Source organism: Nannospalax galili, unplaced genomic scaffold (genome assembly GCF_000622305.1).
Source record: "Nannospalax galili isolate Female #2095 unplaced genomic scaffold, S.galili_v1.0 scaffold979, whole genome shotgun sequence".
NCBI classification, from domain to species: Eukaryota; Metazoa; Chordata; class Mammalia; order Rodentia; family Spalacidae; genus Nannospalax; species Nannospalax galili.
In genome coordinates, this window is record NW_008343671.1 from 1,534,469 (window position 1) to 1,561,418 (window position 26,950).

Below are 26,950 nucleotides of genomic sequence, written 5' to 3' on the forward strand. Positions count from 1 at the left end.
CGGGAGGGTGATGTTGCTCTGCGGGTCTGGGCGACATTCTTGAGAAATACTCTGTGGGTGTTAGCAACCTCCCACGTACACCCTTAACAGGAGTTGTGTGCTGAAGCCGGGGTTTAGCACGGTACGCAGCAGACGGATCCTGCCTGTCATTGGATGAGAGAGGAAGTGTCCTAGAAAACCTCCGACGCCTGAGACCTAGCCCCGGGCTCTCGGCGCCCAGCCTTGCAGCCGCCCTGCCCGCACGCAGCACCTCCCCAGCCTTGCAGCCGCCCTGCCCGCACGCAGCACCTCCCCAGCCTTGCAGCCGCCCTGCCCGCACGCAGCACCCTTTCCGCGGCTCTGCAGATGCGGGTGGCCTGCGGGGGGCGCTGCCCTGCGAGCATCTGCTGCGGACACTGCACCCCTGGTGGACTAGGATCGAGAACCCCGACGCCCTCCCACCCGGCCCGCAGCACTCCGTGGCGCCGCGCGAGGCCCGTGGCACCTGCCTGGAGCGCAGGGCGGGGCGCCCGGCTGAAGACTCGACCCGCCCCGACCCGCCCTCCCGGCCGCCCCGTCGGGGAAACCCTCGAGCAGCTAGGCGACTGTGGCTCGGCCTCTGCAAGACAGGTAAGCTGCTGCGCGGTCGCGAGCCTGCGGTCCGCCTCAGAACTCGGGTTCCCCGGGCTACTCCCGACATCTCTCCCGCCCCGCCGGCTCGTGCAGCAAACCGGCTCCCTGCAGGCCGGGTCCCCTCCTCTTCCTCCTCACCAGTCCCGGCAGTAAAATGAAGGGGCCGGGCCAGACCTGTCCCTCTTGCCTTCTACGCCGCGGTGGCGTCTTAGCGCCTCCCTTAGTAGGACCCCCTCCTCAGCGGTCCAGAAACTGAGCTGATGAATGGGGAGCCCAGACCCCTGGAACTTGGCCAGCCACACTCTCTAGGACTCCCTCTTCCCCTCACACAGCATGCCCTGGCAATCCTTCTGTGTGTCTTCCCAGATACTGGACTACTCCTTGTGCTCCAGGGCTGAAAGTCTTTCAGAGAGGGTCACCCCTGTCATCCAGTCCTGGACAGAAGAGTCAAATCAGGAGAAGCATCCTTGGTGGGGATCTCTCAGAGCCCTGCCTGGTTGACCTCTCCTTGGATGCTTGACCCCTTTGGGGGCTGGGGAGGGAGCTGTGTGGTATTGTGTAGGGAGGGGTGTGATGGGTGTTTGTAACTGTGACTGTCACCGACTTCCTGATTCCCCCTCACTTGTTCCATGCCTCATGATGACTGCAAGGAAATCAGCTTGTTGCTTGGCCAAGGGCCAGGCATCTCAGACCCAGACCTCTGCAGAGAGGGCTCTCCTGTCTGTGTGCCTGTTGTTGGGAATTAAGTTTGCCAGCAAAGCTTAGAACAAGACCCTGTCTCTTAGCCAGTAACTCACCACAATGGTCTCAGGGAGAGTTTTAAAGTTGCACTCTGATGTCATGCCTAGACCTACAAACACAATCAGTGGGTGAGGTTAATGACTCTAGACAGCTCAAAGAGCCTCCAGGGCTATGTTCATTTTACCGCAGATGTGTGAGCACTGCATAGGCTGACTCTGCTCCAGACGGGTGAGCTGTTTCCCTGCCTATCAGAGAAAAGATAAGAAGGATGGAATAGGCAAATTCATGTGATGACTAAAACAAGGTTTTGAAACATACTTTCATTCAAATTTTCCTGCATAGTCAGTCTCCTGACAGGCATTCATATGCTTTAGGAACCCAGAGGTAACAGAATGGTGACGGCCAGGGACACCAGACCCCAGGAGCCAGACAGTACTGTCAAACGGAAGTCTAGAGCCGGTAGAATTGTGAAGGAAATTGGCCGCTGAGTAATCACTGCCTACAGTCAGTACTGCCTACAGCAGGACAGAAGGGCCAGGCTGGGAAGGGAAGGCCCCAGTATATGTCAGGTGCCCTCTGAGATCAGAAACATCTTAGTCCAAGTTTAGCTGGGAGAAACCTGGACAGGGAATAAGATCAGAGGCTGAGTCCACCCTGTAGCCATTGCCTAGAACACAAGTCAGATCTAAGAGGGGAGCCTCGTCCTCAGCTGAGGGCTATTCATGCAGAGAGGCAGAGGGTATAATGAAGGCTGCAGGTGGCTGACTCAGCTCTGCCACTAATTTAGCTGTATAATGTTGGCCAAATCACATAAACACTCCCTGGGTGGGGAGCAAATGAGAAGGCGCATATGGAAGTGCTTTGGGGGTGTTCCAAGCACCAACCAAATATAAGACGTGTGTCATGACTTTGGACATGTGAGCCTGACTGCAAGTTTAGCCTTTGCTATTTCCTAGCTGTGTGACCTTTGTCAAATTAACTTCCCTGAGCCCCAGTTTCCTTCTAGGTAGAATGAAAACTGAGGGTGTAGCTTAGTTGATAAGGTATTTGCCTAGCATGCATGAGGGTTGAAGCCCCAGCACAGCATAAACTGGGCATGGTGGCACATGCTTGCAATCCCAACACTCAGAGGGTGGAGGCAGGAGAATCAGAAGTTCAAGGGCAGAAGGCCAAAGGTCAGCCTAGGTAACAGAGTGAAACCCCATCTCGGGAAGCAAAGGAAAGATGGTGATGGTATTGTCCTGAACATCTCTGGCTCTCGTGGACATTTGCCAACATTACTATCGCTGGAAGTACAGCTGAGTACTAACATGGGTGTTTAGTGCCAGAGGGACCCAGTGAATGAATGGCCATGCCAGAGCTTGGGTGAACTTGGCGCTCATGGAGCCTCTACTTTTCTTTTGGAAAAGCCCAAATTGCCTGTTCTCAGTCAATGGGATGGGAGTGAGGATTTGAATAAGTAGGAGGTCAAGTGCAGGGCAGTGCCTGTCTCTGTGTGGATCTCAATGCTGTAATTGTGCTGGCTAAAAGGCTTGTGTGGTAAACAAGGATGGGTTTAGCCCAGGGAAAAAAGGGCTTTGAGAAGGACTCTGCTGGCACCTGAGAGCCCTGTAGGGACAGGTTATTTTCGAGGACCCAGCTCAGCCTGGTCCTGAGTCTTAGGGAGAGATGTGCAAGACGAAACCTGGTCCTCAGGGGCTGGAGAGATGGCTTAATGGCTAAGAGCACTGTCTGCTTTTACAGAAGACAGGCTGGGTTCCCAGCACCCACATGGTGAGTAACAACCATCTGTAGCTCCAGTTCCAGGGAGGCCCTCTTCTGGCCTCCTCATTGCATATACGTCATGTGTTTACATACATGTAGGCAAAACACAAATATGAATAAAAAAGAAACCCAGTTCTCACCCTCAGCTCTGCATCCAATGGAACAAAGGACCGATAGGGCAGTTAGTGACCTACCCACATCCTCAGTGCAGAGGGATGGAGGCCTTGGGGATGGAAGACTGGCCAAACAGTCAGAGCAAGAATTCTGGATTCAAACACTTGGGAAACAGGACTTAAAGGTGGAGAATGAAAAGGAAAACAGGATCTAGATGTCTGGGCTTGTTGGTTCACCTTCCTCTATGAATCTAGTAGGAAAGTCCCATATGGAGAAAGCACGGGGAGTGAGTGGCTCTTGGGAACCAAGAAGCATACCTAGCTCCTGGGGGCAGTGACACACAACCTTAGTCTAGGAAGCCTGCCTGCCTGCTTGCTTACTTGCTTGCTTGCTTTTTAAAATCATTTTCAAAAAAATTGTATTTATTATTTTTATGTGTATTTCCTGCATGTATGTAAGTATACCCATGTTGTGCAATGCCCACAGAGGTCAGAAGAGGGCGTCAGATCCCCTGAAACTGGAATTACAATGGTTGTTAGGCACCATGTGGATGCTGGGACTTGAACCCAGGTCCTCTGCAAGAGCAGCCAGTGCTCTTAACTGCTGGGCCATCTCTCCAACCCTTCCTTCCTTCCTTCCTTCCTTCCTTCCTTCCTTCCTTCCTTTTCTTGAGACAGGGTCCCATGTAGCTCAGGTTTGCCTCAAACTCTTCATGTAGTTGAGGATGACCTTGAACTCCTAATCTTCCTGTGTATGTCTCCTAAGTGCTGAGAATACAGGTGTGAGCCACCATGTTCTGCCAAGAAGCCTTCTTTTTAGTCTTTAAAGATTTTTATTATTTTAAGTTACATCTATGTGTATATGCCAGGGGCAAGTCAGTTGTCCCGGGCGCTGGAGTTACAGATGGTTGTGAGCTGCCGGATGTGGATGATGGGAACTGAAGTCAGCTCTTAACCATCTGAACCATCTCTCAAGCCTTAGATGGTATCTTGCAAAAAGGAGTTACAAGTAAGAAATTCAGTTGTCTTTTTTGTTTGTTTGTTTTGTTTTGTGGAGACATGGCCTTATACGTATAGTCCAGGCTGCCTCAAACTCTCCATCCTCCTGTGTCAGCTTCCCAAGCACTGGAATTGAGGTGCAATCACATCCCACTAGGAGTAAGGAATCTGAAACAACTGAAGCTTAGACTGCTTAGCCAGGTGACAACAGCGAGACTTTAAGAAGGGGAAGGTCAGCTGTGCCAAGCATATGGTCAGGCTGGAAGGTTAGTACAGACAGGAAACTGACTACTGGCTGATTCTGCCACAGTCGAATAGCCTTAGTCTAAAGGAATGTGCATGGGGCTGTCCTGATCCAAAGGGGAGAAGCTGCTGCTTGCCCTGTGGGTACTAGGAAGAAGAGCAATTTCTGATGACAGTTTTGAGTGGAGAGGAAGAGGAGGGCCCAGGAGACAAGGCATAATTATTGTGGCTTAGGAGTGGGCTTGGTACCTTCTCAATAGAAGGGATTCAACACTACAGCTGTTGGAGTGGGCTAGGAGTTGGGGATGTTGGAGGGTTCCGATACTACTGGAAACTTCTCAGGTTGGCAGGCTCAGCAGGTTGGATGCAGACCCTCGTGGAAGTTCTGGCAGGTGGGTAGAACTTCTGCAACCAAGAGCAGATGCAGGGTGAGGGCAGAGTGACAAACCTCAGTTCCCTGACCCGTTGACTCTGGAGACTAGGTTGAGCTGTTAGAAATATCTGTCCTATAATCTCTGGCTTGTTTCTTCCATATCCCCCACCAACAAACAGAAGACAAAACTCAATTCAGATCCCTTTTTCTGCCTTCTTTCAAGCCCTGGGACCCTCCTTTGTCGGTAGAATCCTGGAGATGAACAGTGGTACCTTCCTGGCCTGTCTGGCAGGGCCTGGAGACCTTCCAGAGAAAAACCTATGCCCTGTTGGACTTGCTATTTAGCCACCTATTATTTTGATTTGCAGTGACTATTTCTGGGAAAAGGTCAACAAATGTTTAGTGAACACCTATTTATTCTAGATACATGTAGCACAGTATCTGGTGAGCAAAGTTGGGGTGAGTTTTCCAGTTGAAAATCTATGTTTGGGTAGCTTCAGTTCAACATCTTAGGTAAACATAAAGTGAGCCTAGATATGCTAGGGGTGGGAGATTTTAATGGACTGGCTGCAGAAACAGCATTTAGTGCATCTTTCTGGAAAAATGAGTCATGCTAATATAGCTTTGTTCTTAGGAAAAGCGCAAGTGTCCACGAACATATAATTAGGGGAATGTGTTAGCCTCTCAGCATTCTGTCATCAAAGGGGCATCTGAGGGGAAAGGAGAGCTTGGGAGGAGACAGTTCAGTCCTCCTTTCCTACTGTGACTACCAGGGAGGTGAGACAAGTACTGGATTTGATGGAGACAGTGTTAGCGAGGAAGAAGGGACAACCCTTTGACCATATAGCCTTGCAGTGCCCTTCCCTCTCCAGGATCTTGAAACTGTCCTGTCCCCTTCTCAACTGGATGTCCAGCTTCACACACCTATATCCTTTCCAAGAGTGGCTATGCTTTGGAAGAGATCTGTAACTGAGCTGATTAGCTTGAGCAAACATCCCTATAGAGATGGCTGAGAGAGCTCCTTCCTGGCTGCCACGTCTGTAGCCTCTCCCTGAGGTGAGCAGCTCGTTTGATAAACAGGAAGAGCCACCTGGCCAGCGAGGGTGTGTTCTGGGCCGCTGACCCTGACTTTCACATAAACTGAGACTGTGTTTGGTATTTCCTAGTTTCTGCATTTGATCCCTGGGTGGGAGCTGGATAGGAGGGAATGCCAGCAAGGGGGTCTAGGAGTGGAGGGGGAGACTCAGGAAAGCCCTATCCCTCCTCCAATGGGGAGGTAAAAGTGCTAGAAACAGAGCAGTGGTCTGAGAATCAGAAGACCAGAATCTGCTCCTGGGAGCTCCTGGCTGGGTGTCACCAGTGATGTCACCCAACCAAGATAGCCCCACCTAAGAAACAAGGATACTGGAGTCCTAGACAGGAGTCCAGACAACAGAATATCACCTACTACCTGTAGTAGTACACTCATTAGCAAAGCCACTGCCTAAAGTTTAACCCCTCTGGCTCATTTCATTTAATAAGATAATTGATCATCTACTCTATATGGAAAACCTACTACATATAAAAATGTACTTCAGACTTGGCAAGTGATAAAAAGTTTCTATATGGCCCTTCAAGAAGTCCAGGAGTCCAGGTCCCTTAGGGGAAAGGAGACGCTTTGACACAAGACAGGCTGTGCTGGAAATTAAGTACGAGTGGAAAAAGCTGGAGTGACTCTGGTTAAAACAAACCATCCTCGCCTAGAATGTATTGAAGCCCTGGGTTCAATCCTCAGCAGTGCAGAAAAAGAAAAGCAGAGGCAGGTGGCTAAGTGGAAGTGGCTAATTCTACTAGGAGACCTAAGAAGGCTTCCTGGAAGAGGAGCAGGGATCTGGTTGTGTCACTGACTTAAAATTTCTCTAACTGGAAAGGAAAGCATTTCACCAGACCTGGTACTCACACAGGTATGACAGAAAAACCTTAGGGCTGGTTTACACCTATAATAGTATCATAAGTATAAATTGTACAAAGTAACAGAAATAATTTTAAAATTTAATCATTTAAACTTCTTTCACCTTCCTTTAGATATATGAATTGTGACTAACATGATTTTATCTCATTTCATTTCATTTTTGAGACAGGCTAGCTACAAACTCTGTATACCCAAGGATGACCTTGAACTTCTGATCCTCTTACTTCCATCTCCTGAATGCTGAGGTTACAGGTGTGCAAGCACCATTCCCAGTTTATGTGGTGCTGTGGGCTAAACCCGGGGCCTTGTGCATGCTAGGCAAGCACTCAAACAACTGAGCTAAATCCCCAGCCCTAGTTTTAACTTTATACCAGGTAGTGTTTGTCCTCTTCACTGGAGTGAAATAATATTAAAATTTGATTATTCAAAAGTCATAAAGCTTGGGGGTGGAGAGATGGCTCAACGGTTAAGAGCACTGGTCCTTTTAACTCCATTTCCAGGAGATCCAACACCCTCTTTCAGCCTCCACAGGCATTGTACACACGTGGTACACTTACATGTGTAGACAAAACACTAATACACATAAAATTTTTAAAAAACTTTAAGGGGAGCTGGCTCAGTGGTTTAGAGCACTGACTGCTCATGTAGAGGGCCCAGATTCAGTTCCCAGCACCTATACTGTGCCTAACAACTGTCTATAACTCTAGTTACAGAGGATCTTACCCCCTTTTCTGGCCTCTGTGGGCACTGCACACATGTGGTACACTTATACACATGCAGGCAATACATTCATATACATAAAAAATAATAATAAATATTTTAAAATTTTTTATTATTTTATTTTATGTGTATGAACGTATTGTATTTGTACATGTAAGTGCACCTGTGTCTTGCAGTGCCCACGGAGGTCAGAAGAGGGTGTCATATCCCCTGGAACCGGAGTTACAGACGATTGTTAACCACCATGTGGGTGCTGATAATCAAACCCAGGTCCTCTGCAAGAACAGTCAGTGCTCTTAACCTCTAAGCCATCTCTCCAGCCACTAAATGAAAATTTAAGCCTGTTGTGGTGGCACATGCTGGTAGGCTATGCTGGTAGGCAAAAGCAGAGGCAGGAGAATCTGGAGTTTGAAGCCAGCCTGGGATACAGTTTTAAACCTGGGCGTGGTGTGGCACACCTTTAACCCTAGTGCTGGGGAGACAGAGACAGGTAGATCTCTGTGAGTTCAAGGATAGTATAGTCTACATAGTTCCAGGCCAGCAGGGGCTGCAGGGAAACCCTGTCTCAAAAAGACAAAAAAAAGAAAAGAAAATTTAATAAAATAATGAAATGTACTCCTTTTGTAGAAGTAGGGATGGAGCCAAGGCCTCTCACATGCTAAGCAAGTGTTCTACCTGTGAGCTTCATCCTCAGCCCGGCATGTGATACTTTGTTTCCTTTTCATCATACTCTGTTTTTTTTTTTTTTTTAAATATTTTATTTCTTTTATTTTATGTGTATGTGTGTATTGCCTGCATGTGGGATGTGGGTAAGTGCACCCGTGTTGTGCATTGCAGAGAACAGAAGAGGCTGTCGGATCCCCTGGAACTGGAGTTACGGACAGTGTTAGCTGCCATGTGGGTGCTGGGATTTGAACTCAGGTCTTCTGCAAGAAGAGTCAGTGTTCTTATCCACTGAGCCATCTCTCCAGCCCCCATATTCTGGTTTTTAAAAGAAGTTTTTCATGCTGGTTTCCCTACTCAGAGGTTATTTTACAGTGACAAGTTGGAATTGGCAGTAGGTAGACGCTGGGCTCTGTTCTTAAAACAGTGAGAGCAGGTGAGCTCATGGTTGGCCGGTGGGGTCCAGGAAGCAAATTTCATTTGTTCAATCTGGGAAAACTTCCTGGAAGGGGATTCAGGGCCTCTTAGTACAGACAGCCTGAGTTGCAGGCCCAGGGGAGGAAAAAGACTTGGGAATGGTTGCTCAGGGGCAGCAGGAAAGAATTGGGTGGACAAGGGTTGTGGGCACTCTTACTGTGGCCCTGAAGGCCAGGCTGTGGAGGCCCAAAGGTGAGGGAGATACAGGACTTGGGAAGTAGAGCCTTCAAAGCCCTGAACTTGACCAAGTACTGTGTTAGGTAGGGGCTATTCCTTTTCTAAGGCTGCTGGAGGCATGAGCTGCTGGAACTTGCTTACTACAATTCAAGGAATTGCCTCCTGCACACAGAGCAGGAAACCTTAACCCCAAAGCTCTGTGGCATCCATGAAATTGTGTATTTCTTTCATGGGATGTTTTCCTACTGCCTGCATGCTGAGCAAACACACTAGAGAGCAAGTCCCTTCCTGCTAAGTCTAATCACAGGTGTCTTGTTTCATTTCAGGATGTGGTTAGAACCTTAAGGAACTGCTGCTTCCAGAGAGAAGGCTTGAGACAGCTAGGTTGGATCCAGAACACTAATGCTTGGGAGGAGCTCAGTTTAAACCTAGGTCTCTTTCTCCAGGGAACATAAAAGGAGCAAAGAGGGACCACAAGGGACCACAAGGCAGTGCCTGGAAGTGGGAGCTGGAGAGATCTGGGTGATTCAAAGGAGGCCTTCCTGGAAGGGGTGAGTCCTGAGCACTGGCTAAGCCTAGTAACTGCAGTGTTAACATGCCCATTTCCAGCTGTTCTGCCTTTCTTGCTAGAGTGGGAAGTAAACAGAAAGTAGGAAAACAACAACAACAACAACAAAAAAGCAACCTGTAGGGTGATTCAACAAACACTGCTCCATTCTATAGAGCCCTGTCAGGCCTTGACAGCCCCATGTTTGAGGTTCTAGTTCAAGCAGAACCTCTTGAGCCGCCACCCCATCCTCCCCAGCCTGGAAACTTTTATCCAGCCAGGAGGGAACTTTGCCTTTCTCAACTTGTCTGGGCTACTGATACTTTCATGAATTCGCCTAGGTAGAATGGACAGGTTCAAAGTACAAGACAGCATCCAAAGAACAGTCTTCTCCCTGCCCCTGTCTCCCTGTGGACAGATGCCATGTAGATGCCTCTCTCCCACTTCTGGCAAGATTTTTCAATCTGTTGAGGAAAGGAGTTGAATCTCACACTTCATTGTGTCCCTCTGTTTCCCACCCAATGCCAGCAGAGCTGCTGCTTCCTGGTCAGACCCCAGCTTCCCATGACTATCATCCAGCTGCCGAGCAGGTCCTGGAATCAGCCACCACCTGTCATTTTCCTCTTCCTGGAAAATCTTTTATTGTTCCTCATACCCTGAGGGTAAACTTAGCAAGAAGAAAGCCCACTACTTCAGTCCCACCTCCAGGCCATCTTCTGCTGCTCCTATTCCCACAACCCTGGGCTGTTACAGTCTCTGATTGGCCACATCTAGGCCTTTGATGGTATTCTTCTCCCTGCTTGAAATGTATCCAGCTGGTCCCGACAACTCCTACTTGAACACGGGTGCGTGGTCCGTTTCTCCCGCTGTGGGACGTCTTGACCTTTTCCCATGTGCTGTTTCTAGTGCTCCTCCCTCAGCACCCCTCCTGCTGCCTTCTTGCTGTTTAATCTCTGTTTGGAATCTGACTCCCCAGCTATCTGTGCTCTCCCTAAGGGAAGACTTTGCTCATTCCTGTCTTTCCCAAATCTTACAGGATCCCTGGCAGATAGCAGGTGTTCCATAGATACCGGGAGAATAAAAACATCTCTTCCATATCCCAGATAACCCATAATACAAAATATGTTCAAAGAACTTTCCTTCATTTGCGTTTTAAATTATTAAAAAAATTAATGTGTATGCATGTGTGACTGTATGTAGCTGTGTGCACATGAGTGCAGGTGCCTGTGGAGGTCAAAAGAGGGTGTCAGATCCCCTGGAGCTAGAGTTACAGGTGCCTGTGCCATGTCACTTGGCATGGGTGTTGGGAACTGAACCTGGTTCCTCTGCAAGAACAATGCCTGCTCTTAACCACTGAGCCATCTCTTCAGCCCTTGGTCTCCCCAGGCCAGTGTGAGCCTCCTCACTATTGAGATCATGTTGGCTTGTATTCCCCAAATGCAAGGCCTCACATAGAGACTGTAGATGACAATAACAACACCAAATACCTCAACCAGAGTCACTGGTTTACTTGTTTTTTTGCTTTTGTTTTTAAAGAGTAGACCGAACAGGTTTATTGATACACCGTAAGAGACAGTGGGCTTTAACTACAGTACCACCAGCCCAGAGTCACTTTTAAGCAAAACATGCAAAAGGTGATGATTGTGGTTTTGGCCAAGAACCAGTTGCTTGAGTATAATTTCTGGGAAGCTGAGTAGGGGCTTATTAATTATAACAATAGAATTACTTGATAATATTTATGAAAGCTTAGTAAATGGCAGGCACTCTGCCAAGTGTTTTCTATACATTACCTGACCTTATCCTCAATACAACCCCATGAGTTAAGTATTAGTAGCACCCACTTTATTGATGAAGAAATCAAGGCTTCAAGGGATAAATAAACCATCTAAGAGTCACAACTAGTTAATGATAGAAACTAATGATTTTTAAAACTTACTGTGCACAGAGACAAAACTGACAAAATCCTGTGAATTGTTTCTTCTTTTTGGTTTTGTTTTATTTTTAAGTATGTTTTTCTGTGTGTGGGGTGTATGCATGCATGAGTGCAGGGGCTCACAGAGTCCAGAAGAAGGCAGCACATCCTTCTGGAGCTGGATTACAGGTGATTGTGAGCTACTCAGCATGGGTGCTGGGAACTGAACCTGGTCCTTTACAAGAGCAGCAAGTGCTCTTAGCTGTTGAGTGGTCCCTTCAGTCTTCTTTTTTTCTTTCTTAATCCTATACCAACCCCAGGAGGTAGTTGCTGTTACTAGAAGGGACAGAGCTAGGCCTTGTGGCCAGGCCTTGGGTCTTATACTTACCAAGTTCTCCAGAGAAAGTTCTGCAGGCTGATAAGCACCCACCTGTGCCTAATCCTACCTGGAAGGTATTATCATATAATCTTACATTTAAAACAACAACAAATTTTTTGAGCTGGGAGCAGTGGTACATACCAGGAATCTCGGTCTGTAGGAAGTGGAGGCAGGAAGATCATGGGTTTTAGGCCAACCTAGGCTACATAGGTGAGACCCTGTCAAAAAAAGTATTATTATGGATCTGGGGAGATGGCTTAGCAGTTAAGAGCACTGGTTGCTCTTACAGAGGATCCAGCACCCACATGGCAGCTATCAGCTGTCCTTAACTCCAGTTCCAGTGTATCTGACACCCTCTTCTGACTTCTGCAGGTACTGCATGACACAGGTGCACCTACCTACATGCAGGCAATACACTCATACACATAGAATTAAAACAATAAAATATTTTTTTAATTATTGTAAATGAGCTGGGCATAGTGTGGCACATGCCTTGAATCCCAGCACTTGGGAGGCAGAGGCAGGTGCATCTCTGTGAGTTCAAGGCCGGCCTGGTCTATATAGTAAGTTCCAGGCGAGCTGGGGCTATAGGGAGACCCTGTCTCAAAAAGAACAAAAAGAATTATGTGAATGAATAAATATAGAAGAATACAGTTGGCTCTTGGACAACATGAGTTTGGACTACATAGCTTTGCTCATATGTGGATTTGGGGGGGGCAGGGAATTTGCAGCAATTTGAAAAACTGACAGATGAAACTAGAAACCATATTTTTTTAAATTAGGGATATCATAAGTACATAAAATACATGTAGATAATAATAAGCTAACTTTGGGATAAAATATATACAACATTTAAAAAAAATAAGAGTCTTGGGGCTGGAGAGATGGCTTAGCAGTTAAGAGCACTGACTGCTCTTGCAGAGGACCCTGGTTCGATTTCCAGCACCCACATGGCGGCTACAAACCGTCCTTAACTCCAGTTCCAGGGGAACCTGAAGCCCTCTTTTGACGTCTGTGGTATTGCACGGCATGGGTGCACTCATATTCCTGCAGGCAATACACTCATACACATAAAATAAAATAATAAATAAAGTATTAAAAAAATAAGAGTCTCATATAGCCCAAGTTGACCTTAAACTTACTAGGTAGCCAAGGATGACCTTGAACTTCTGATCCCTCTCCCTCCTTCTGAGCTCTAGGATTACAGGTGTATGCCCCCACATCTAGTTTTATTTAGTGCTGGGGATGGAACCAAAGGCTTCATATGTATTAGCTAGGCAAGCAGGCTTGCTACCAACTGAGCTGTATCTGCAGACCACACAAATCTATTATAAATGATTGTTTATCAGAATTTATATGCATAAGCACAGACTCTTCATTGTGCTATTTGAAGTTGAGAACAATAAGACAAATATAAAGACAGTGTTCAGTCGTGACTGGGGCTAGAGAGATGGGTCAGTGAAAAGTGTGTTTAGCAGGTGTGAGGCATCAGCACCAAAAACTGAAATAAATCATAATTGCATAAATTTAACTATAATAATATATAGATTGCTGTACTATCATAATTTTTTTTTCAATTTGATCATTTTGAGACAGGGTCTCCCTGTAGCCCCAGCTGGCCTGGAACTCACTATGCAGATCAGGATGGCTTTGAACTCACAGAGATCTGCCTGCCTCTTCCTCCCGAGTGCTGGGATTAAAGGTGTGCGCCACCATGCCTAGCATAATTTTGTAGCCACGTCTCCTATCACTCCCCTGGTGAGCTCAAGCACTGAGTAGCCACTTAAAATGTCATGCAACACCAATTGTTGCCGTATGAGCAGTTTGTCTTTCCAGAAAATTGAATATCACAGTACAAAATGATCTTTCATGGTTCATATGTATTTTTCTCCATACTAATACATCCAACATACTACATGTGTATTAATGAATTGTTTATGTTATCAGTAAGTCTTACAATCAATAGCAAGCTATTAGTTGTTGAGTTTTGGGGGAGTTAAAGTTATATTTTCAACTGAGTAAGAGACTGGTACCTCTAACCCCTGCGTTATTCAAGGGTCAACTGTATTTATAAAATATGTGTAGGACATAAGGAGTAAGAATGACCACCACCAGTCACTACCCACTTCCAGAAAAAAAGACTTTGATTCTAAATCCTCTTTTGCCCATCTTTAATTTCCTTTAATCTACCTTTTTAACCATGACCTGGAAATCACTGTATAGACCAGGCTGACCTTGCCCTCACAGAGATCCACCTGCCTCTGCCTTCCATGTGCTAATCCATTTTTGTCTCTCTTCATAAACTCTGGCTTTATTGGTTTTTTAAAAGCCTTTTATAGCTTTACCACATATTTCTATTTATAAAGAACATATTTAACTGGCATAGTTTACAGTTTTCTATATATGGAAATGCACTGTATCTTTGTGCAGCATGCCTTTTCACCCCGGTGTGTTAGCAACCTTGCATGAAGCAGCGAAGAGTTCCTTTGGCTGCAGTAGAGAGCGTGGGTGTGGCTACTTCACATTTATCTGCTCATTCTTCTGCTGATGGACTATCAGTTATTACCAATTGTTGCCATTTTGGCCAGAGCTGCTATAGACATTACTGTCCAGGCCTCCAGATTACACATACCAGTTTATCTGAGATACAAAACTAGAAGTGGGCCAGGCATGGTGATGCATGCCCATAGTTCCAGCACACTGGAGGCTGAGGCAGGAAGGTCGGGAGTTAGAGACCAGCCTGGGCCACTTGGCAAGACCCTCTTTCAAAAAGCAGAAGCAACCAAGTGTGGTGGTGCACATCTTTAATCCAAGCACTTGGGAGGCAGAGGCAGGTAGGTCTCTGAAATTTATGTATATGTGTGTGAGAGGGTATGGCACATGTATGCAGGTACCCATGCAGGTGGGAAGACAGCATCAAATCCCCTAGAGCTGGGGTTACAGGCAGTTGTGAACTGCCTTGTGTAGGTGCTGGGAACTGAACTCCCCTCTGCAAGAACAGCAAGTGCTCTTAACTACTGAGCCATCTCTCTAGTCCTTAAATTTCACTGTTAGTGACAAGCTGTTTCCCAAAGCAGTTATGCCCATTAGAGCGCTTCATGTGGACCTTCAGTATTGGTCACCCTAATCTGCAATGTTAGGATTTCTTTGCTTAGGGCAGGCAAGAAACACTGAGTCCAGTTTCCAGAAAAAGGAAATTTAGGCAACAGGTAAGACTGAAAGAAACACCACCATTCAGAACAGAGCCAGGACTCAGGCCCCAAGCCTTTGGCTCCTATTCATCTCTGTCACAGCTCATTTCTCTCTTCCCCCCTCTTTTCTCAGGCTAAGGCCCCAGGTGTGGCCACCCTGGCATATCAATCTATTTCCAAGCATCCAGAGCTGACCCTGCTGGGTGGATGATGAGGCTCCTGCGCAGAGGCCGACTGCGCCTGGCTATGCTGGGCAGTGTCTTCATGCTCTTCCTCTTCATGAGGCAAAGGGACGTAAGCAGCAGGGAGCAGGCCACAGAGAAGCCATGGCTGAAGTCCCTGGTGGGCCAGAAGGATCATGTCCTGGAACTCATGCTAGACGCTGTGAACAAGCTGCAGATCAGGGCCCCAGAGCCCCAGCAGACCGTGGTCTCCAGAAATCAGTCCTGTCTCCCAGGGTTCTACACCCCTGCTGAGCTGAAGCCCTTCTGGGAACGCCCAGTGCAGGACCCCAACAGCCCTGGAGCAGATGGGAAACCATTTCAGAAGAAAGAGTGGACCCCTCTAGAGACACAGGAAAAGGAACAGGGCTATAAAAAGCACTGTTTCAATGCCTTTGCCAGTGACCGCATCTCTCTGCAGAGGTCCCTGGGGCCAGACACCCGGCCCCCTGAGTAAGTAGCACCCAGAGTCCTCAAGGGAGACCAGGCCTTTCCCAGAAGTGTGGCCAGGAAGGTTGTGGCCACAGGCCAGAAACACACAGTTGAAGGTTTTTTGTTCCACAGGAGCAAAGTTGAAGGGGATTTGAGAATAGACAAGGATTTCCTTTAAGCTATCTTTTCTTTTGCTGCCTGATTGCCTTGATCTAGGGGCTACAGTCTAGGAAGACTATGGTCAGGCCAGAGTCCCACAGAGACCTGTGAGAGTGAAACTCAGTTAAGAAGGTAACAGGATCCAGAAGAAGGAACCTAGGACTGCAGACCCAGGATCTGGAGGGGCTGGAAGGAGCCTGTGGTTTCTGTGGCCCTGCCCTCTGTGGAGGCCTGTTCCTAAGACTGTGGGCCTCTGATGCTGAGAGGGGACATTTCCTGGTCAGCTTCGGTGGTAGGGAAGGTCCCCATACTACCTGGTTTCCTCCAGCAAAGGCCATGGGCCCATGAAGCTATTCTGACAGGAGAGCAGTACTTGGATCTCAGTGCTGTCCCTACCTCATGCTAATGTGTCCCTGGCTGTATTCACACTATGTCTAGATGAAAGATTTTGTGTCTTTCTCACTTAACGATTGTCTTTTTTGAACTAAAGAGTTAGTCAGAAGGGTAAGACACACCACTAAAAAGCATGATCCTTTAGAGTTGTGAGCCTGGTGTTCCTTAGATGTGAACCATGTTCACAACATGTTCCAACCCTACAGCTCCTCAGCAGATGGGTGTATTGGTGTGGGGCAGACAGTGCAGCAAGTTGAGGAAGCTCCCTGGTGGGTCTACAGGACATCTCTCTGAGCAGCAGAAAGAGGCTAGGAAGAATTTTAAGGAAACTGGTTGTGATGGTTCAAGCCTGTCATTCCAGCACTTGGGAGGCTCAGGCACAAGGATTGCAAATTTGAGGCCAGCTTGGTTTACCACGGGGAGACCCTGTCTCAACAAATGGGTGTTCAGCTCTATGGTCTTTGAGATCCAGGACCTCACCCCCAGGTGCAGGGTCTAGGTGGCAGCACAGCCCACTGCCACACACCAGCTGCTGGAGCAGATGAGGAGGAAAGGTCCCAGGAACTGGCCCACGATGGTTGAGTCAGATTACAGGAGTTAGGAGTAGGTTTAGAGAGGACCCTCCCTGCACTGAAGAGCAGCTGCAGTCACTTTGCTCAGTTGTCACATTTTCACTTTATTATGTCCCCCCTGAGACCTCTGGACAGACTCACACCTTCTCTGGTGCCCATAGGGTGGAGGAAGTCAGCCGTGGGAACTGCTGACCCTTGAGCAGGGAGCAGAGGGGAGATGGATGGGGTACCTGAGCATCACAGTCAGGTACTTAGCCTGCTCTGAGAGTGCCTTTGGAATGGGCTGGTTAGGACATGCACAGAGGCTCAAAGCAGGTAGGGAGGAGTCACTGACAGGGAATTCCCAACCACACGGGGAATGGAAGCTGGTGGTTCTTGAGCCAGGGTAGTTTAAGGAGCTTTAGACAGATTCCTTCCCACTCCTGAAACACCCCCTACCCAAGGATCTAGAGAGCTGTGTCCATCTTTCTGTTATTTTAGGTGTGTTGACCAGAAGTTCCGGCGTTGCCCGCCGCTGCCCACCACCAGTGTGGTCATTGTATTCCACAATGAGGCCTGGTCCACACTGCTTCGCACAGTATATAGCGTTCTTCACACCAGCCCTGCCATCTTGCTGAAGGAGATAATCCTGGTGGATGATGCCAGCACCGAGGGTGAGACTCAGGGGTCTGAGGAGGGGTGGGGCCCAGGGATATCCTGTGAAGGAGGGCAAGGCCCTCTGCAGAGACCAGGACTGATGCCTTGAATCACACTCATTATAAAGACCAGGAACAGAGACAGAGCATTCAGGACACATTCTTAGAGCTTGAAATTCATTCACATATTACCCAGAGCAGCTTTGGTCTCCAAGAGTCCCTGAGAGGTGTCACACCCAGCCCCAAATCAGAACCACAAGGAGCACTGAATAACCGACTCAGCAAGAAAACATGCTTGCTACCAAGCCTGACAACTGAGTTCAATCCCTGAGATCCACATGATGGAAGAAGAGAACTGACTCCTGCAGGTGGTCCTCTGACCTCCATGAAGCTGTATGCACACACACACACACACACACACACACACACACACACACACACGCACGCAAGAGAGGCCAGGGCAGACAGTCAGAAGGGCCTTCCCTGGTTTCCCTGTGCAGGACCATTCCTCTGCTCTTGAAGACTCCCCCTCAGAGGCCCTTCCTGCTATAGTTGATAATAGGTGAGACTTCTCACCAAGCTTCTACCCTCCCATCAACTCCACAGTCATCTATTGGATACTCTGCCTGGCTCTGATCTAGGCATAGAGCTGCCTTGAAAAGTAGACAGCCATGTTTTGAAAAGGCTAACCCTGACTCTTGTAGGTCACATGGGAGTTACACCATAACACTCCTTTCACAGATGCGAAAGGACATGGATGGACTTGAGAGTCTAATCTCAGGATTTTAAATCCCAGCTCTGACTCTTCCTAGTTCTATGACCTGGGGTAAGCTCTGGGCCTCTTTGAACTTCTTTTCCTTTTCTACAAATAGGGACACGTGAATCCTTCATATGGTAGGCGAGGAATGGGAACTAGGTGATAAAGGCAACAGTTCATGTGCCACAGAGAATCTGCAGCTTGTGAGAGCTCTGTATCATTCGTTGTGTGGGGAGAGTTGCACTATGAGAGTGTGCAGCCAGGAGGTGCTATGGTGCTATGTCGGCCTGTCATGGCTATGGCTGGTCCGCAGTGAGGCCAGTTGGAATAGGGCCTTAAAAGATGAGTGTCTGAGGAGAGAATGGTGGATGGAGGGCATTTCTGGAAGAGAGACCAGCATAAGCAGAGTCCTAAAGCCTGTTTGTTAGGCAGATTGGGTGTGGCTGCAGCTCATGTTTGTTGTTGGCCATGAGACTGAAAGAATGGTTTTTATTTTTGTTTGTTGTGATGTTAGAAATCAAACCTAGGACTTTATGCATAATAAACAGGTGCTCTACCACTTAGTTTCTTTTCCTGTTGTTGTGATAAAGTACCCTGACAAAATCAGCTAAGTTTATTTTAGCTCACAGTTCAAGGGTACAGTCCATTGAGGCAGCGGGTCACATTGCACAGAGGAGAGAGCCATGTGCTCAGCTCACTTTCTGCTTTAACCTTTTAAAAATTATTTTCATCTTATGAGTGTTTTGCCTGCATCTATGTAAATGCACCATATGTGTGCAGTGCCCATGGAGGTCAGAAAAGGATGCCAGATCCCCTGGAACAAGAGTTGTTAACTACCATGTGGGTGCTGGGAATTGCAGCACTAGGGTCCTTTACAAGAACAGCCGGTGCTCTTGACCACTGAACCATCTTTCCAGTCCCCTCACCTTCTCTTTTTTATACAGTCCAGGACCCCTACCTAGGGAATGATGCTGCCCACACTAGGTGAGCCTTCCTGATTCAGTGAACCTATCAAGAGAATCCCTCACAGCCATGCCCAGAGATTTGTCTCTTTGATGATTCTAGATCCTGTCAAGTTGACAAAATTCATCATCACACAGGTTGAATTCATTCAGAAACTCATTCAGAAACTCTCCCCTGAGTCATGTGTGTGGAAAGTTCTAGACTGCTTTCCCATCACTCCCAACTTGGTGAGTCCATAAGGCATAAGTACCCCACACTGTGCAACAACTCTGACCAGACTAGAAAGGTGACATAATGCCAGGTTGGCCCAGGGAGCCTCTGAAGAGTGATCAGACTGGCCTGTGGGCAGAGTGGCCTGTGCCTGGTCAGATAGAATTTGCAGCCACCCTTCCAAAGTACCTTTCCTAGCAGCCAGTGGACCCAGGCTCTGTCCTCTGTTCTGGTTCACTTTTCAGATGACCAAAAGCAACCTGGGGAGGAGAGGTTTATGCCATCTTACACTTCCAGGTCAAGTCCATCCAGAGGGAAGTCAGGACAGGAGCCTGGAGCAGAGATGGTAGAGAAGTGCTGCACTGACTTGGTCTCTTGCTTGCTTCCTGGCTCAAGCTCAGCTGGCCTTTTTTATTTAACCCAGGCCCACCTGCCTAGGGATGGTGCTGCCTACAGTGCACTGGGCCCTCCCACATCAATCATCAATCAAAACAATCTCTCACAGACATACCCACAGGCCAGTCTGATCAAGAAAATTCTTCAAGTGACATTCTCTCTTCCCAGGTGACTCGTGTTGTGTCAAGTTGACAATAAAAACTTAACCACCAGGTGCGCTCTGGTTTTCTCCCACTTTTACACTGAAGTCCCTGTTAAGGCCCTTCTAGCCTCTCCAAGTCCCTTGCCTGAAAACCCTGGCCTGGTTCCCTCATTTTCTGGGTCCTGACTTTGAGAATCTATGGAAGGCTATGCTCCCTCACTGGAGAAAGACTTCATTGCCCACAACAATATTCACCACTACATTTCTATATGTAATTCTGGAACTTTGTGCACACTGTAAGAAACACTCCTCTCTTCAGCCCCTCAGACTCCAGGGAAACACCACACACTGTTCAATGCAGTGGGGAATGGAAAAGTCTCAGGCCCATGGTCAGCAATCTCTGCACGTCTATCCACACAGGATAAAATTTCCTACACATTTGACTGCTGATCAGATTAACCAGCTCTTATTACATAAAAACAAGGGCTGTGTCTCTGAAGTACAATGTCCCTGCTCTCTGTCCTTCCATCCAGGTGCTCAGCAGCAGCCCTTTGACCATGAATATATGGCATTTGATTCTTGGGGGAGGAGACCCTGTGCCAGGCTGGGAGACCTTTTATTCACCCCACCATGAGTCAGAACCAGAGAACAGACTTTACTCCTGAGTGATCTGTCTTCCTAGTGCTTAATGTTTTAGTTGGAAAGACAGAAAATAATTTTATTTTATTTATTTATTTAACTTAAATAAAAAAATTTTTTTCTCTTGCGACAAGGTCTTACTGCATAGCCCTGGCTAGCCTGAAATCACTATGTAGACCAGGCTGGTCTCCAACTCCAAGATCCACTGAGTGCTGGGATTAAAGTTATATACTACCATGCCTGGCTCAAAAATAAAATCTTAAAAAATAATAGCGGGAGGGGCTGGAGCGATGGCACAGTGGTTAAGAATACTGGCTGCTCTTGCAGAAGACCCAGGTTTGGTTCCCAGCACCCACATGGCAGCTAACAACTGTCCATAACTCCAGTTCCAGGGGATCTGATGCTTTCTTCTGGCCTCTGTGGGCATTGCACAACACTGGTGCATTTACATGCGTGCAGGTAAGACATTCATACACATAAAAAATAAAAATAATAAGTTAAATTAAATTAATAGCTGTGTGATAGTACATACTTTTAATCCCAGCACTAGGGAGGCAAAGTCAGGTCAATATCTATGAGTTTGAATCCAGCCTGGTCTACACGGCAAGTTCCAGTCCAGCCAGGCCTGCATAGTGAGATACTATTTTTTAAAAATGCTGGGCATGGTGGCACATGCCTTTAATTCCAGCACTTGGGAGACAGAGGCTGGCAGGTGTCTGTGGGCTCAAGGCCAGCCTGGTTTACACAGTGAGTTCCATGCCAGCTGGGGCTCCAGGGAGACCCTGTCTCAAAAAGACCAAAGAAAAAAAATTATTTTTATTTATGTGTATATGTGTGTCTGTATATGAGGGTGTGCCCACAGAGGCCAGAAGAGGGTGTTGGCTTCCCTGGAGCTGGAGTACAGGCAGTTGTGAGCTGCCTAACATAGGTGCTGGGAACTGAACTCTGGTCCTCTACTCTGCAAGAGTACTATGTGCCATCCCTCCAGCCCTCAGAAAAAAATTTAGGTGGCAATGAGTAATAATTTTAGATAGTAAATGACACCAAGAGTGAAAAAAGAACAGCATCCAAGCTGCTGGGCTAGTGAGTATCCAGGGAAGGCCAGTCTGCCGCCCCCACAAAGGGAACATGCAGAGCCAGGGCCCAAAGTGTGGCGTGTTGAGGGATCAGAAGGCACGTAGGCATGGCGCAAAGCAAGCGGGCAACGGGGCAGAAGCACTGTACCGAGGCTTAGAGCCGGAGCAAGAGTGAGCCCCAGGTCTGTGCAAGCAGCGGCAGGTGCTGAGCTCTTCCTGTGTGAGACACGCCATTTCTATTGGGGTTTTTAAAGTTTGTTTTTCTTCAAAATATGTAAACAGCTCTTTTGTGTGTGCGTATATGTAATGCTGGGATCAAACCCAAGACCGTGCATACAAGGCAAGGCTTCCACTCCATCACAATCACTATTTTTTTTGTTTCTTTTTGAAAAATATTGTGTGTGCGTGCGTGTGTGTGCGTGTGTGTGTGTGCATGCGTGCGTGCGTGTGTGCGTGCGTGTGTGTGCGTGTGTGTGTGCATGCGTGCGTGCGTGTGTGCGTGCGTGCGTGTGCGTGTGTGTGTGCGTGCATGTGTGTGCGTGCGTGCGTGTGCGTGCGTGTGTGTGTGTGTGCGTGTGTGTGTGTGTGTGCGCCACAGTGCATGTATGGAAGCCTGAGGACTACTTTGGGGGGGGCGGTCAGTCTTCTCTGAGTCCGTGTTCCTGCCTCCCACCTGGCTGAAGGACTGATGGAATTACGGATACAAGCCCACCAATCCAGCTTTTTAAAAATGGGTTCTTAGCCAGGCGTAGTGGCGCACGCCTTTAGTCCCAGCACTTGGGAGGCAAGGCAGGCGAATCTGTGAGACCCCTCCCCCGCAAAAAAATAGGTTCTGGGGATTGAGTTGAGGTCCCCAGGGTGCACGGGGAGAGCTTGGCCCTGAGCCGTCCCACCGGCCCCATCTTTATTATTTTTAGCGTGCAGTTCTTTAGCACTAAATCTACCCAGACTGCTGTGCGCCATTATCACTTCCATCCCCAGAACAGTTTCGTCTTCCCTTACTGAAACCCTGTACCCGTTAAACCACAACTCCTCATCTGCCCCAGCTCCTGGCAACCACCATTCTGTTTTCTTTCTCTAGGAATTTGATTCCTCTAAGCACCTCATAGAGATGAAATCAGATAATATTTGTCATTTTGTGATTGACTTTCACATTCCATAATATCTTCAAGACTTATCCATGTTGAAACATGCATCAGAATTTCCTTTTTCAGGTTGGGTAATATTCCATTGTATGGCTAGACCTCATTTTGGTGAGGTATACCTCATTAACCATCCATGTGTTGGTGGACATTTAGATTGTTTCATCAGTGGCTTTTATGAATAATGCTGTGATGAACAGGTTTAGAAAAATCTGTTGAGTACCTCTTTTGAATTATTTTTTATCTATATCCAGAAATGAAATTGCTGGATTATATTATGATAATTCTAGGGGTTTTAATTTTTTTAAATTTTTTCTAGGGCTTTGTACTTGTTAGGAGAGCACTCTACTATTGAGCTAAAACTTGGGCCCTCATTCTTTTTAAAGCATTGACCCTGACTTGTTTTTAAGTGTACCTTTAAACCATGTTAGTAAAATTATCTTATTGGGGTAAGCTGAGGCAGGAGGATTGTGAGTTGGAGTCTAGGCTGGGCTGCATCAGAGACCCTGTCTAAAGAAATTATCTGATTTATAGGGTTTTTTTTCAAACTTTAAAAAAAAATTTATTTTTTTAATTTTATGTGTATTCGTGTATTGCCTGCATGTAGGTAAGTGCACCCGTGTTGTGCAATGCCCACAGAGGTCAGAAGAGGCTGTCGGATCCCCTGGGACTGGAGTTACAGACTGTTGTTACCTGCCATGTGGGTGCTGGCATTCAAACCCAGGTCTTCTGCAAGACAAACCAGTGTTCTTAACTGCGGAGCCATCTCTCTAGCCCCTGATTTATAGTTTTAAGCTAACTCTAGGATGTGGTGGTGGCTGAGAGTGTAGCTCTGTTGGTAGTTTGCCCAACACACATGAGGCCCTGGGTTCAATCCCCATCGTAGCATAAACCAGGCATGGTGGCACATGCTTGTAACCCTAACACTTTGGAAATGGAGGCAGGAGGATCAGAAGTTCAAGGTCATCCTCAGGTACAGAGAGAGTTTGAGGCCAGCCTGGGTTAGCGGCCTTGTCTCACCAAAGGAAAGGAGGGGGGATTACTCTGGGGCTAGGCCTGTTGTTCAGTGGCAGAGCACTTGCCTAGCATGCTTGAGGCTCTAAATTCCCTCCCCAGTACCCTAAAACAGTAAAAAGAGAGAAAACCATCCATAGTGGCTTCCACGTCAAGATGCGCTGGGAGAGGGGAATGGAGTGGATGACAGGAGAGCAGCTGGATATTATGGCTGGATGGCAGGAGGAATGGATGGAGCTGATGTGGAGAAGGGAGATGGAGAGCCCAGCATGCTCCAGGGCAGAGCAGCTGGTAGGATACTGGTGCCAGGTGACATAGGGGGACTGTTGGGGCAGACTTGGGCTGCGATGCAGAGTTCTGTTTAGGGGTCATGTTAGGTTAGCTTTCTATTGATATTCAAGTGAAGACTGCAAGGTCGGGAGAAAGTCCTGGGAGCTGTCACCTATAGACAGTAGTATAAATCGTGGACCTCTTGGGGTCGGGGCATCACCTGTCTTGTGGACTCTGTTCCTAACAAGTGAAGTTGGGTTGCAGTGGCAGAATATTGAACCCACAGTAAAAGGATGTCATCTGAGGGACATGAGCAAGTATGGTGGCCTGCCTATCTCTGCTCAGCTGTGGTATGCTCTGTGCAGGGCCCTATGTCCAGTAGTCCCAGGGATGGGACAGGCAGAGGACTATCATAAGGGAATTGTCTGACTCCATGAAAGGGTCTGTGGCTTGGGCTTAGGAACCTCCAGGGCTCAGAGGCCCCAGATCCAGCCTGTCTCCCTAAGACTGGAAGGAAGGCGTGGGAGAACTCTGTAGAGCACAGGCACCAGCTGTCACAGCTCAGTGCTTCTCAGTCTCTTACCACAGAACCCACTTCCTGTGATGCCTCTGGGTTATCTCCACTACCATGAGCTTCCTGTGAGCAGAGCTAAGCAGAGTCTCAGGGAGATGTCAGCTGCTGTGAAGGTGAAGCCAGGCTGGGCTCCTTCCTGTCAGCAGCCTTGGGCTGGGGCAGGATTGTGACTTGTCAGCCCCTTGATGGCAGGCCCTCTCTGAGCAGACCAATGTCTGGCCTGTGGGCAGTGTACTGGCAGATGCTTGCTAAGTCACTACTGGGCTGAAAGCCGCCATGTGAAGCTAAATTGGAGTAGCAAGGTCCTGGTATGAGGCAATAGGCCCCATTCCTGGAGTAAGATAAGCCCCCTTCTCAGGTGACTGCCTGAGGAATTTCACTCAGAAGGGCACTGGGTCTGGAACATGTGCCTATCCAGAAGGACTGGGGGAAAAAGTTCAAGTTCCAAATTAAAGTTTCCTTCCCCTGGAGCTCCACTCTCCCCTTCTCCCTTCTCCTCCTGGGGTTTCACACTTGAGGAAGAGGTAAGACTTCAGGTGCCTGGGGCAGCTCAGAGACCACCCCCCCACCACCCACACTTCCTAGGACCCCACCATTGATTTAGTTCTGCGGGGCAGTCTCCCTGCTCCTGGAAGTGGGAAGTCTTCAGATACAGCTGGTTAGGACCCTGCTGCCCCGTTTCCTGTTTGCTGGGTGTGACTCTGGGTTATAGTCTCAGTTTTCCGTCTATTAGCCTTGGGTCAGTATGCCCTGTTCCATAGAACTGTGACCTTCATAAAGAAGATTCAGGAAGCAAGTCCACAGGAAAGCACCTGCTTTGGTGACTGGCACATAATAGGTTCTCAAGTGTTGAGGGGCTGGGAGCAGGGAGAGGAAAACCTACTAAATTGATTTTGGGACCTATGGTTTATAAAGCACTGTGTTCACAGTCAGGCCCAATTGTGAGCCCACACTCTGAAAGGGAAAGGATACATACATTGTCACAGTGGTCCTCCGCTGCTGAAACTACAGGCAACTTCATTTTACACAGATAAGAACAGAATAGTAGGGCTGGAATGGTGGCTCAGTGGTTAAGAGTGCATACTGCTCTTACAGAGGACTCAAGTTTGGATCCCAGCACCCACATTGGTTGGCTCACAACCTCCTCTAACTCCAGCTCCAGGGAATCCAGCACCCTCTTTTGCCTCCATAGACACTGCACTCATGTGCACAACCCTCTCCCCACCACATACACATAATTTTAAAATAAGATAAAATCTTTTTTTAAAGAATAGTGAAACCAATAAACAGAATAATAGTTAAAACATAAATAAGTTGTATAAATAAATAGTTATAAAACATCTCAATGTTTCCAGATGGACTCCTTCAGAACAGAGTTATTTTTCATGCCCTGAGGATTTCAGGTGGAATACCAAGGCCCTTAGGTTTGAAATCTCCTCACTATAGCAAGGAAAAGCCTCTCTGGATTTAACCCACAAAGGGAATAGCCCTAGTGAAGGTCCTGAGGCTTGGCCTGTGCTTGAAACAGAAAGAAAGCTAGAATGGAAGGAAGTGTATGGGAAGGAGGCAGAACAGTCCCCAGAAGGAGTGGTGGTCTCAACAGAGATGCCCTCTCTTCTTAAGGCTCCTCCCCAGCCTGTACTGCTCCTGGCCTGCACCAGCCACCTGCTGTAATCACCTGTCCTGTGGTCAGCCTTGCTCCCAGACAAATGATCATACCTGTCATGTGCACTACTGTACTTAGTCCCTACACTATGCCCAGCCTGTGGTAGGCACTTGGTGCATAGTCTCTTTAATATACATATTATTTTATGAAAAGTATATATTCTGCCAGGCGTGGTGGCGCACATTAATCCCAGCACTTGGGTGGTAGAGGCAGACGAATCTCTATGAGTTCAAGGCCAGCCTGGTCTACACAATGAGTTCCAGGCCAGCTGGGGCTACAGGGAGACCCTGTCTCAAAAAGGCCAAAGAAAAAAAAGAAAAGAAAAGTATATATTCTAGCTAGGTATACCAGCATTTGGGAGAGGAGGTGGAGACAGGAAGATCAGAAGTTCAAGGCTAGCCTGAGCTACATGAGATCCTGTCTCTAAAACTAAAATGGGTTGGAAAGATGGCTCAACCATAAGGTTGCATACTGCTTTTCCAAAGGCCCTGAGTTCAGTTCCCAGCACCTACAGTGGCAGCTCAACGCAGCCTGTAACTCCCGCACCGCACTCATTTGCATAAATACATACACACACATAATTAAAAAAAAAAAAAAAAGCCAGGCATGGTGGTGCACACCTTTAGTCCCAGCACTCAGGAGGCAGAGGCAGGTGGATCTCTTGAGTTCAAGGCCAGCCTGGTCTACGCAGTGAGTTTCAGGATAGCTGGGGCTACAAGGAGACCCTGTCTCAAAAAGACAAATAAATTTTAAAAATAATAATGAAATAAAACAAAAGTTATTCTCTCCCTCTCCCTCTCCTGGTTCCCCTCCCCTCCCCCCTCCCC

The 26,950-nt window shown here is 47.7% G+C and overlaps 1 protein-coding gene across 3 annotated transcripts in view; it reads left to right on the top strand.

Moving 5' to 3' along the window:
* Window positions 1–205: 205 nt before the first annotated feature.
* The window catches only part of Galnt6 (polypeptide N-acetylgalactosaminyltransferase 6), a 39,839-nt gene continuing 13,094 nt past the window's right edge, over window positions 206–26,950 (top strand). The window contains exons 1-4 of one of the 3 annotated variants that reach the window (XM_008840005.3): window positions 206–609; window positions 9,280–9,384; window positions 14,996–15,536; window positions 17,120–17,292. In XM_008840005.3, coding sequence (XP_008838227.1) covers window positions 15,070–15,536; window positions 17,120–17,292 — 640 coding nt within the window. In that variant the 5' untranslated portion in view covers window positions 206–609; window positions 9,280–9,384; window positions 14,996–15,069. Of the gene's footprint in view, window positions 610–9,159; window positions 9,385–14,995; window positions 15,537–17,119; window positions 17,293–26,950 lie in introns of all 3 variants that reach the window. The other 2 variants (XM_029566890.1, XM_029566891.1) reach the window with 2 other exon arrangements.